We start from the raw sequence: 12,128 nt of genomic DNA, 5'->3' as shown, positions 1-12,128 counted from the left end.
GGCCAGCCAACGTTTGCGCCAACGTTAGCCCCCTAACTTGGAGGCTAACGTTGGCACCTTAATTACAAAGGGGGAGAAGGCCAACGTTTGCGCCAACGTTAGCCCCTAACTTGGAGGCTAACGTTGGGGCCACTAGCACTAAGCAAGGCCAACGTTAGGGTCAAAGTTAGACCCCTAACGTTGGCACCAACGTCCAAACCAGAGAAATCATGCTTGCTGCTATGAAAAGTTAGGGTCAAAGTTAGACCCCTAACTTTGGCCCTAACGTTGGGACCAACTATGGCTAACTTCAAAACCGGTTCAATTGGTTCACTTCGGTTCTTCTTCAAACTTCAAGAGCAATCAACCAAGGCCTCTTTCAACCCAATTCCACCAAGAACAAGGGCCCAACTCAAGGCTTGAAGATCATTTTGGAAAGTGTATAAATAGGATAGAATTCAAGTTATTCGAGGAGCTTTCCTGGAGAGTTTTCCTTTGGAGCTTTCCTTTTGGAATTTTCATAATAGTTTTCGGAGAGCTTTTGAACTTGAGTGAACTTTAATTTCTTGCTTTCATTGCTTTCAATTTCATTTTACATTTGTCTTGGATCTTGGATTGAAGAATTGAAGAAATTCTGTTTCAATCTCAATCTTGGATCTCTCTGCTTTCTCTACTGTTAATTGAATTTCATTTCCGGTTCATTGTTCTTCTTCTCTTTTCTTTGCAATTTATAATTCCCTTGCAATTGTCTTGTTGGATCTAGGAAGGCATTGAGATCTAGACTTGGTTTTCTAGTCTCTGGGCCCTGAGATCTGAATTTCCCATTTCAATTCTTTGTTTAATGCTTCTTATGTTCATTTACCTTTCTGCTTCATTTCCGGTTCAATCCCAATTCCCTTTTACTCTTCTGTTTAATGCAATTTAACTTTTCCTTGATTAAATTCTGCAAATCCACATCCCAATCCCCTTTACATTTCAAGCAATTTACATTCCTTGCACTTTAAGATTCCGCAATTTACATTTCTTGCACTCTAAGTTTCTGCCATTTAATTTCTTGTTCTTTAAGATTCAGCAATTTAATTCCCTGCTTTCTTTAATTTCATGCAATTTACATTCTGCAAGTTACAAATCACTCAACCAACACTTGATTCGCTTGACTAAATCAACCACTAAACTAAAATTGCTCAATCCTTCAATCCCTGTGGGATCGACCTCACTCCCGTGAGTTTTTATTACTTGATACGACCCGGTACACTTGCCGGTTAGTTTTGTGATGTTTTGTGAGAGATTCGTTTTTCACCAAAATATCTCATCAATATCAATGCCCCATTGGTTGAACGGCCAACTAACCTCGGAACAGTGTAGGAGTTCGACCGGGAGATGTGTAATCAGACTGTGTTTTTGGCAATTGTTACAGCTTTTAACTTTTGCTTGACAATCTTGTCGTATCGTCGGCCAATATAATCTAGTTCTGAGGATATTTGAATACAGACTTCGGGCTCCGAGGTGTGTTCCACAGATCCCTTCATGTGCCTCAGCAAGTGCAAGCTTGGCTTCTGTTCTGTAAACACATTTAAGCAATGGACGAGAGAATCCCCGTCTATATCGGCAATTATTATAAATTGTAAAAAATGAGGCTTGTCGGCGGAAGTGTCGAGCATTTTCGACGTCGCCTGGCAAGATCCCTGTTTGGAGATACTGTATGTATGGAGATCTCCAATCTGCTTCCTGTGTTACACTTAAGACTTGTGTTAGTTCAATGCTTGGCTTAAGTAGTGTTGACTGATAAAGTGATGATCTATTTGGTTGAGTGCTGGCGAGTTTAGACAGAATGTTAGCTCGGCCATTACTCTCCCTTGGTATGTGCTGTATTTCATATTTAGAAAATTTTGAAAGTAAATTTTGTATGACATCCAGGTATTTAGAAAGCAAAGGGTCCTTAACTTGGTATAAGTTGTTTACCTGTTGGACGATAAGCAAGGAGTCGCAATATACCTTAAGTTCGGTGATGTTTAGGTCGGCCGCGAGTCTAAGGCCAGCAATTAGCGCTTCATACTCACTTTGATTGTTGCTAGCTTTAAATGAGAAGTTGAGGGAATGTTCGATGACGTTGCCACGGCCATCGTCAAGTATGATACATGCCCCACACCCTTGCGGGTTGGAGGATCCGTCGACGTATAAAGACCATTCGATGTAGTCTTCAGTTGTAATTGGTACTGAGAATTCGGTAATGAAGTCGGCCAAAAACTGGGATTTAATGGATGCTCGTCCTTCGTACGTGATATCGAATTCTGATAGCTCCACCAACCATTTTACTAGCCGGCCAGCCAGCTCAGGTTTTTGCAGGACTTGCCGTAGAGGTTGATCTGTTCGAACATGGATTTCATGGCTCTGAAAGTATGGTCGGAGTCTTCTGGCTGAGAAGACAAGAGCGAGGGCTAGTTTCTCAATGCTCAGGTAACGAAGCTCGGCATTCTGTAAGGTTTTGCTGGTAAAATAGATCGAGAATTATTTCTTTTCTCTTTCTGCAACAAGGGCGGAGCTTATAGCCCAGTTAGTGACAGATAAATATAAGAATAATGGCTCTCCTTGTAGGGGGGTTTGTAAAATTGGTGGTTTTGAAAGAGTTTCTTTGATAGTTGTAAATGCTTGTTCACATTCATCAGACCATTGAAAAGCTTTTTTGTTTTTTAAAGTTTGGAAAAAACATGAGGATTTAGAAGCTAGGCAAGGTAAAAATCTAGAAAGTGCAGCAAGTCTCCCTGTTAACCGTTGGACTTCCTTGATGGTGTGGGGACTTGTCATGTCTAAAATAGCTCGACATTTTTCTGGATTTGCCTCAATACCTCGGCTAGTGAGCATGAAGCCGAGGAATTTACCGCTTTGAACACCAAATGCACACTTTTCGGGATTTAACTGCATGTATTTTCTTAGCTGTCCGAAGATTTCTGTGAGGTCATCAAGGTGATTTTTGCCGACCTTTGTCTTGGCGACCATATCGTCGACGTAGACTTCAATATTTCTGCCGATTTGTTTGGCGAAGATTTTGTCCATTAGACGTTGATATGTTGTACCTGCATTCTTAAGACCAAATGGCATGACCTTATAACAATAGTTTCCATATTCAGTAATAAAGGCTGTCTTATTTTGATCGGATGGATGCATTTGGATCTGGTTATAACCAAAATATGCATCCATAAAGCTGAGTTTTTCAAAACCAGAGCCATTATCAACTAAACAATCAATAGAGGGTAGAAGGTAGCAATCTTTGGGGCATGCTTTGTTGAGATCGGTGAAATCAACACACATGCCCCATTTACCGTTATGTTTTTTAACCATGACGACGTTCGCCAACCATGTTGTGAATCTGATTTCTCGGATGAAGCCGGCATTGATGAGCTTCTTGGTTTCTTCTAGTGAAGCCTGTTTTCGGTCGTGGCCGATATTTCTCTTTTTTTGTGCTATAGGTCAGACAGATGGATCTAACGCTAACTTGTGTGATATGATAGATGGGTCGATGCCTGGCATATCAGCTGGGGTCCAAGCAAACAAGTCGGCATGTTGTTGTAAGAATACTTGGAATGATGATTTTTCTTCTGAGGATAATGTTGAGCCGACGTATGTGAATTTGTCCGTGTTTTCTGTGAAATAGATTTTTATTAGGTCTTCTTTTGGGGTTGGCCTTTCTAGTGTTCCTGCTCTGGGATCAAGGTCGGCCAGCATGTGTTGGTCTTTCATGTTGCTGATATTGTGGATCTGGGCTTTTGTGTTACGGTTAGGTCTTTTGAGACTATTGTTGTAGCACTCCCTGGCTTCTCGGGCATCACTATGATTGGTTGCAATTGTGTTGTCCTGCAAAGGGAACTTAACACAAAGATGAATTGTAGATACTATAGCGCCGAACCTATTTAAGAAAGGTCGGCCAAGTATTAAATTATAGGGACTGAAGCAATCAACAACTAAGTATTGAATGTCTGAAGTTCTTGACGAGGAAAACTTACCGAGTGTGGTTTGTAACAACACAGAGCCCATAACCGGGACTCGCTCACCTAAGAATCCTACCAAGTCACCACTGGAAGGTTGGATGACGTTATTGCTTAGTTTCATTTTCTGGAATGTTGAGTAAAAGAGAACGTCGGCGCTGCTGCCTGGGTCGAGCAACACCTTTTTAACCAGGAGATCTCCGAGCTGTAGGGAGATTACGACGGGATCATCCAGATTTGCTATGCTGTTGTCATGATCGGTTGTCTGGAATGTTATCTGCAGAGATGTTGGCAGCGGCTGCTGTTGATTTTGATCGACGTTGATGGAAAGTATAGCTCGGTAAGATCTTTTTCTTGCCAAGCTTGTGGCTCTGCCACCTGCAAAACCTCCGGAAATACAGTTAATTGTACGTGTTGGTAGGTCAGGATGGCTATTGTTCGGTCGGTCCCTATCTCGGCCATGTTGTGTAACCGAGCTTTGGTCTCTGGAAGGAGGTGTTCGCCGCTGCATGTGGCCGCTGATGTATTTGTCTAGGTGACTCTGCCGAGCTAGTCGCTCCAGTAGGTCTTTGGCGATGACGCAGTCGTCGGTATTGTGTCCATGCTTCTGGTGGAAGGAGCAGTATTTTGATCGGTCAGTGCCTTTTGAATCTGGGTAATTGCCAGCTTTTCTTGGTGGCTTGATTAGTTTCGAATTCAAGATCTCATTGATGATATCATCGCGCTTGGTGTTGAATTTGGTTTAGGTCTCATATCGTGGAATTGGTTTGAAATTCTTCTTGCTGTCCCGTGTTTTGTCGTCGTCTCTATAGTGAGGCTTTTCTACTTTCCGAGCTTGTCGGAGTTCTTCGATGTCGATCTGTCCTTTAGCTTTTTCATGGAACTCGGCCATAGTTTTTGGTTTGGCCACAACAATAGTTTCCTGGAATTTTCCTGGTCGTAATCCGCTTTTTATGGCGTGTAGTTCCACCTCGGGGTGGAGGTTGGGTATACTCATGGCTATCTTTGTGAAGCGCGTCATGTAGTCCTTGAGGCTTTCGTGCTGGCGTTGCTTGACTGTGTTCAGGTAATCGGAGTCATGTAGGTAGATGGCTGATCCAGCGAAGTGCTCCTCAAAGGGTTTTGATATGTCTCGAAATCGAGAAATAGAACCTGCAGGCAAAGAACAAAACCAATCAAGTGCAGGACCGTCTAAGTAAGATGGAAAACAACGACATAAAACTTTATCAGATGCACCGTTTACTATCATTATGGAGGTGAATTTCTTAATGTATTTCTTCGGATCACCTAACCCATCATAGGGAGTTAGGGTGGTTGGCAGAGTAAACCTTCGGGGTAGCACGAAGTTCATCACCTCCGCCGTGAATGGTCCAAGGGAGCTTTCCTGATCGTCATTCTCTATGTCTCTCTGAGCTTCCTCATTATGTTCGGGTTGCTCCTCTTCCTGTCGAGCAGTGTCTGAGACATGTGTTGGCCCTGACTACTGCTCGACTTCTTCCGTCCGTTCTTGTCGGTCATTGTTTTTAGTTCTAGTGTTATTCAAGTTGGCAATTTGATTTGCCATTCTTTGGTTCTCCTCGGCCACGGCTTGCCGCAACTCGGTCACCATCCGGAGCAATTCGGATCGCGTGGGTGGAGGTTGTTCAGCCATGACTTCAAACGGGAACCTCGAGGCCGATGATATATGGAGAGGTCTATATTTTCGGCCCCACGGTGGGCGCCAATTGTTCTTGTATGGATACCTGGAGGGAGAGCTCAGTCTCTGGGAGTTGACGCCGAGCTATTACCTTCGGTGCCGATCTTTAAGCCTTGTGACAATCCGAGCTTTACTCCAAGAAGGTGTCCAATCGCGTAGAGCTTTGAGCAAGAAACCGGGGGGGGGGGAGAGTGTACCTGCAAATGCACTCCGAAGCTTAAGTTAGTATTGAGAATTCAATGTGTCCTTTAGAATAGAAGATCATACCTTTTTATAGGTGATAATGTATAAATCGGTTATGTTCCTGTTTTATTGTCTGTATTAAAGAGCAATAATAAGGGTAAATGTCAGGTTGGACGTTTCATATTTGTGAAGCAGTCCGTTAAGCTGATTTGTAACGTCACTTTCTGATAAATGACATTGATTGCCGATTAGTAACTGTAATGATGATTAATGACTGCAATGCCGAACTATAATGCCGATTTTCTGAGTAATAATGTGAATAATGCCGAGTTATGAATGATAAGGCCGATTTATGATATTGGATTTGTAATGGCCGGACCAGAGACAATAAAAAATCTTCTTATTGTGTATAATAGATTGATTATTTAGTCCAATAAAGATAAAAAATAAAAACTATTTTACAAAAAAATCTCCATTAAGTTATTTCAGAAATAACCATCCAAACCCTAAATTATAAACAGTTTTCATCCCCAAATCACTCTTCCTCTCCAGCTGGCAGCCACTCCTGTAGCCCCCTTCCCCCGTCACCATCGTAGGATCGTCATCAAATAATCATCCGGCTACCTAATGAAATGACCATCCATCATTTGTTAATTGTATATACGTAAACTGAAACGAACAAAATAACCATCCAATTAAGAATTAAAATAATCTTCTATATACCTAGTGAATTGAACATCGAGCACATTTGCGGGGTGGAAAGAGTCGACGGTGACTAGATTGTGAAAGAGAGTAGAATTAAATCAAAAGTGTTAAAGAAGAGAGAAAAAAGAGCTAAAGATTTTGTATCTTCATTAATTGTGAATATGTGGATATACAACAATCAAAGCCATGAACCAACAAATTTTTTTCCATCTCTGCCATTGATTCTGTATCTTCATTGATTGTCGATATGTATAGCATGGAGCGATGCACGTATAAAATGATAGTCTCGTCTGTCCCCTCGTCTGTCGTGAATGAAGACGCTGGAACGGTGAAACCCGCTGGCTACTGGGGGCTGCACAGCCGGCGCGTTGGGAGTTGCGCGAATGACACAAATTAAAGTGCGCGACGGGGCTGCTTGGACATTCGCAGTGCGTAGAGCGGCGTCGGCTGGTGCTCTGGGCAGCAGCGTCGGCCGGTGCTCTGGCAGCGGCGGCTGATATTGCTGGCGGCAATGAACCAGTGAGAAGGGAAGAGACTGGGCGAGAAGAACATTCCTGAAGAAGTCACATCACATGCGGAGAAGGGAGAGTTTATGGTATACATAACTGCCGTTGTTGCAAATCCTTATTTTTTTAATTTAAAATTGAAAATTATTAAAAATTAATTAACTTAATTATCATCTGAATTTAATTTTTTTAACCCATATTATACACATTGTACACTAAACTCATTATCTCCGTGTACTTTCTCATTTATAATAATAGTATACAATTGTATATTTTATATGCTAATTAAATTGTTGTTAATTTAGTCTATTTTTTATTTAATTATATTTTTTATGCTAAATTATTTTTTTTCACAACTAGTATTGACTGTATATTTCTATTTATTGTTTGTGAGCTTTTGAGTGTCAATTAAATTAATGGAGATTACTAACGATTACTCAAAAATCGAAGCATCTAACACACGGTAGTCTATTTTGTCGTTGAAGGCCATGCAATCCAGATTTGCAAAGGGGGAAATCGATTGCTTATCACTACTTAACGAGATCAATAGTTTCAAAGAGTCCATCACCCGTGTGCAGCATACTACTGCAATATAATACAGGAACCCATGCCGAACAATAATAATGCCACCAATTAAAACCCTATAGAGAGATCAACCAACCTGTTATAACTACACGTAGCTCAGCTCTCAATGGGAGGTAGAGAATGCTTCCTGGGACGATGCGAAAAAGGCTTCACTCTGTGTCCTCCAACAACTTTCATGCCGATATTAACATGTTTGTTAATGAAGAAGATGACGAACCAAAGCGGGCCATGCATCGAAAGATCTCAAAAACAAATTTGCCCACGCAGACCCTAAGGGTTTCAAAACAAAACCAGCATACGATAGGAAGAGGAAGATAGATCTGCCACAGGCTTCTTCAACAGATTTAAAGCAAAGGCATCTAGTGCTTACAAACACACCCAATCAGCTCTAAGACACAGTAGTTCATATAGCCATATGGGGCTGATAAACTATATTTTGATGGTTTATTTTGTCTTAAATTTAGTGGATTTTATCAATTTTGTCCACATTTATCCAATAAAATAGTATAGTTTTATAAATTTCTCTTAATTGTGCTTAATAATTAAAAACATGTTTTTTAAGCTTTTAAATTGCTAAATTTAATTGATTTTGATTCCACACGATGTCTTAATGTGTTTGTTAGTGATCTCAGGTTTAGAAGGCAAGGATTGAATCAAAGAAGTTAAGAAAAAGCATGCAAGATGAAGGAATCATGAAAAAATAAGGATTTGGTGAATTCATCACCACGCGTACACGTGAGGGAGGATTCAGCCAGGCCATGAGTACGCGTGACATCCCGCGTATGCGTGACAAGCAGCACGTGACCAACTTAAAGAAATACGTTGGGGGCAATTTATGAGCTCATCCAGGCCCAAATACAACTCATTTCTGAAGTATTTCATGCAGTTCTCAAGGAGGAACAAGGGGAGAGAAATTAGGTTTAGTTTAGAACATGCTTTAAGTCATATTCTAGAGAGAGAAGCTCTCTCTTCTCTCTAGAAGTATGATAGATTTAGGTTAATCTCTTAGATTTAGGTTTTAATTCTTGTCTTTATTTAGTTTTCTTTATGATTTCTTGTTCTAGCATCTTACTTCTTTTAGTTTTATTTGTTCTTTCCAAATTTTGTTGTTGATGAACTCTTGTTAATTTTGATTTCTATTAATGCAATTTATGTTTTCATGTTATTGTTGCTTTCTTTAATTGTTGATTATTAATTTCTTACAATTGGTAGTCATAGATTTTTATATTTCTTGCTATTTTACCATGCTTTCTTTTTACACCTTCCAAATGTTTGATAAAATGCTTGGTTGAATTTTAGAGTAGATTTTTGTGCTCTTGGCTTGGATTGAGCAATTGGATATTCTTGAATTGTCAAATTCTTTTGTTGATTGGTGATTGAAGATTGCTAGTTGGCTTGAATTCCACTAAAGCTAGTCTTTGATTAGGACTTGTGGACTAGAGTTAATTTTGCTCACTTTACTTTCCTTTATTTGTTAGAGGTTAACTAAGTGAGGGCAATAGACATTTACCATCATAATTGAGGATGATAATGATGATAGAAATTCTAATTCTCACCCCCTTGCCAAGACCTTTCTTAGTTGTTAGCTTATTTTCTTGTTATTTACATTTCTTGTTTCTTATTATAAAATCTCCCAAAATTCTCATAACCAATAATATGCACACTTCCCTGCAATTCCTTGATAGACGACCCGAGGTTTAAATACTCTCGGTTTTTATTGGATTTAACTTAAGTGACAAACAAATTAAACTTTGATTGAGGGTTGATTGTTGGTTTGGATCTATACTTCGACGAGATTAATTTGTGAAAATTCTGAACCGACAATTTTCCTTTATCAAGTTTTTGGCGCCATTGCCGGGGAATTGCAAATGTGCGCTTGTTATTGGTTATTGTATATATGTTAATATTGTGAATAGTTGCTTTAGTTTCTTTGCTAGTTCTTGCTAGTTTTAGGACTTTGATTTTCATTGTTTCATATTAGTTTTGTCTTTATTTTCTCTTTCTACTATGAATTCTCACCCATTTGGCTACGATTTTAGTTCTAACTATGTTGTAGGAAATGGAAATTCCAATGAGTATATGCATCAAGGATGGGACAATCAAAAGTGGAAGGAACCTCAAACTTATAGACAACCTTCATGGCAACAACCTCCACCAATGTACTATGAGCATGAACCATCCCATGGTGCATATAAATCCAATGGATATGGTGGACCTCCTTGTGGTTATCAACCACAACCACCATATGTCTATGAACCCCCTCCTCAATATAGTCATCAACCACCATACTCACAAGCCCCGTACTACCAAGCACCTCCATATGATCCTAACCCATATCTATCATACCAACAACCTTATGAGCCATATGAAGAATACATAGATCCATACCAATTCCAACATCAATACTCCCAAGAACCACTAATTATATATATATATATATATACCACCTCCGTATTCTCACCAATATGAACCACCTTCCTATTATGAACCCTTTCTCCCAAACAATAAACCCTCATATCCACTCCAAACCCTGACGGATGGCACTCTTATCTCAATTCTTCTAGAGCAAAGGAAGCTTTATACTATTTTTCAAGAGGTAGTAACAAATTTAGCCTTCCAACGCTTAGACACTCAAAGCACTCCTATGGCCACATGTGGAGAATCAAATGAAGAGCGTAGCATGAAAGAGAGATTAGAAATTTCGGTGAAAATGAGGAATGAGACTTTGTAGTACCTAGGATTTTCTAGGTTTTTTAGAATTTTTAGGGTTTTCTAGGATTTTTTCGGGTTTTCAAGGGTTATTTAGGGTACTAAGGGTTTTTAAGGTATTCTAGGATTTTCTAGGGTTTTTAGGATTTTCTATGGTTTTTAGGGTTTTCTAAAGTTTTTTAGAGTTTTCTTTAGTTTTTTAGGGTTTTCTAGGATTTTTAGGGTTGTCTAGGGTTTTTTAGGATTTTTAGTATTTTCTAGGGTTTTCTATGGTTTTTGGTGGATTTCTAGGATTTTTTAGGATTTTCCAGGGTTTTCCAGGGTTTTCTAGGATTTTCTAGGGTTTTTGAATTTTCTAGGGTGTGTAGGGTTTTCAAGGTTTTCTAGCGTTTTTTAGGGTTTTCTAGGGTTTTCAAGAGTTTTTTTAGGTACTTAGGGTTTTCTAGAATTTTGAGTTTTTTAGGGTTTTTAGGGTTTTCTAGAGTTTTTTAGAGTTTTCCTAGAAAATCCTAAAAAACCCTAAAAAACCAAGAAAAATCTTAGAAAATCCTAAAAACCATAAAAAAACCCTGGAAAACCTTAAAAAACTCTAGAAAACCCTAAAAACCATAGAAAAACCCTAAAAATCCTAGAAAATCCTAAGTATCCAAAAAAACCCTTGAAAACCTTAGAAAACTCTAAAAAACCCTAGAAAACCCTAAAAACCTTAGAAAATCCAAAAAATCCAAAAAAATCCCAAGAAAATCTAAAAAATCCCCTCAAAAAACCCTAGAAACCCCCTAAAAAACCCTAAAAATCCTAAAAACCCTAGAAAACCCTAAAAAACCTAAAAATCCTAGAAAACCCTAAAAAATCCTAGAAAATCATAAAAAACCAAATAAAACCCTAAAGAATCCTAAAAATCCTAAAAAACCCTAGAAAACACTAGAAACCCCTAAAAAATCCTAGAAAATCATAAAAAACAAAAAAAAATCGTAAAAATCTTAGAAAACCCTATAAACGGAAGAAAAACTTAGAAAACCCAACAAACTCTAGAAAACTCTAAAACACTCTAGAAAACCCTAAAAACTACAGAAAACCCTTGAAAACTCGAAAAAACCCTAGAAAACCCTAGAAAATCCTAAAAAGCCTAAAAACCCCTAGAAAACCCTAAGTACCCTAAAAAATCCTAAAAAATCCTAGAAACACTAAAAAATTCTAAAAATCCTAAAAAATCCTAGAAAACCCTAGAAAATCCTAGCAAACCCTAAAAAATCCTAGAAAACCCTAAAACCTCGAGAAAACCCTAAAAACCCAAAAGAACCCTAAAATCCCTAGAAAACTCTAAAAAACTCTAGAAAATCCTAAAAAACCCTAAAAACCCTAGAAAACCCTAAAAAACGCCAGAAATCCTAGAAAATTCTAAAAATTCTAAGTACCCTAAAAATCCTAAAAAACCCCTAAAAACCCTAGAAAATCCTAGAAAACCCTAAAAAATCTAGAAAACCCAAGAAAATCCTAAAATTTCTAGAAAACCCTAGAAAATCCTAGAAAATCCTAAAAAATCCAAAAATCCTAAGTACCCTAAAAACTTTAGAAAACCCTAAAAATCCTAAAAAACCATAGAAAACCTAAGTACCCTAAAAAATCCTAGAAAATCCTAAAAACCCTAAAAATCCTGAAAAACACTAGAAAATCCTAAAAAACTCTAGAAAACCCTAAAACCCCTAGAAAAACCCTAAAAATCCTAGAAAACCCTAAGTACCCAAAAAAATCCTTAAAAACTTTAAAAACCCTAGAAAA

At 38.6% G+C, this 12,128-nt stretch overlaps 1 protein-coding gene across 1 annotated transcript; it reads right to left on the bottom strand.

Moving 5' to 3' along the window:
• Positions 1–1,275: 1,275 nt before the first annotated feature.
• Positions 1,276–3,318, bottom strand: LOC140177622 (uncharacterized). Its single transcript, XM_072210758.1, has 3 exons — positions 2,818–3,318; positions 1,942–2,454; positions 1,276–1,845 (listed from the first exon to the last, which is right to left on the bottom strand). The coding sequence occupies exons 1-3, from the start codon at positions 3,316–3,318 to the stop codon at positions 1,276–1,278; spliced, it is 1,584 nt and encodes a 527-aa protein (XP_072066859.1).
• Between the last annotated feature and the right edge of the window lie 8,810 nt (positions 3,319–12,128).

This window comes from Arachis hypogaea, chromosome 13 (assembly GCF_003086295.3).
Source record: "Arachis hypogaea cultivar Tifrunner chromosome 13, arahy.Tifrunner.gnm2.J5K5, whole genome shotgun sequence".
In the NCBI taxonomy this organism is placed as follows: Eukaryota; Viridiplantae; Streptophyta; class Magnoliopsida; order Fabales; family Fabaceae; genus Arachis; species Arachis hypogaea.
This window is presented reverse-complemented; position numbering and strand designations above follow the sequence as displayed.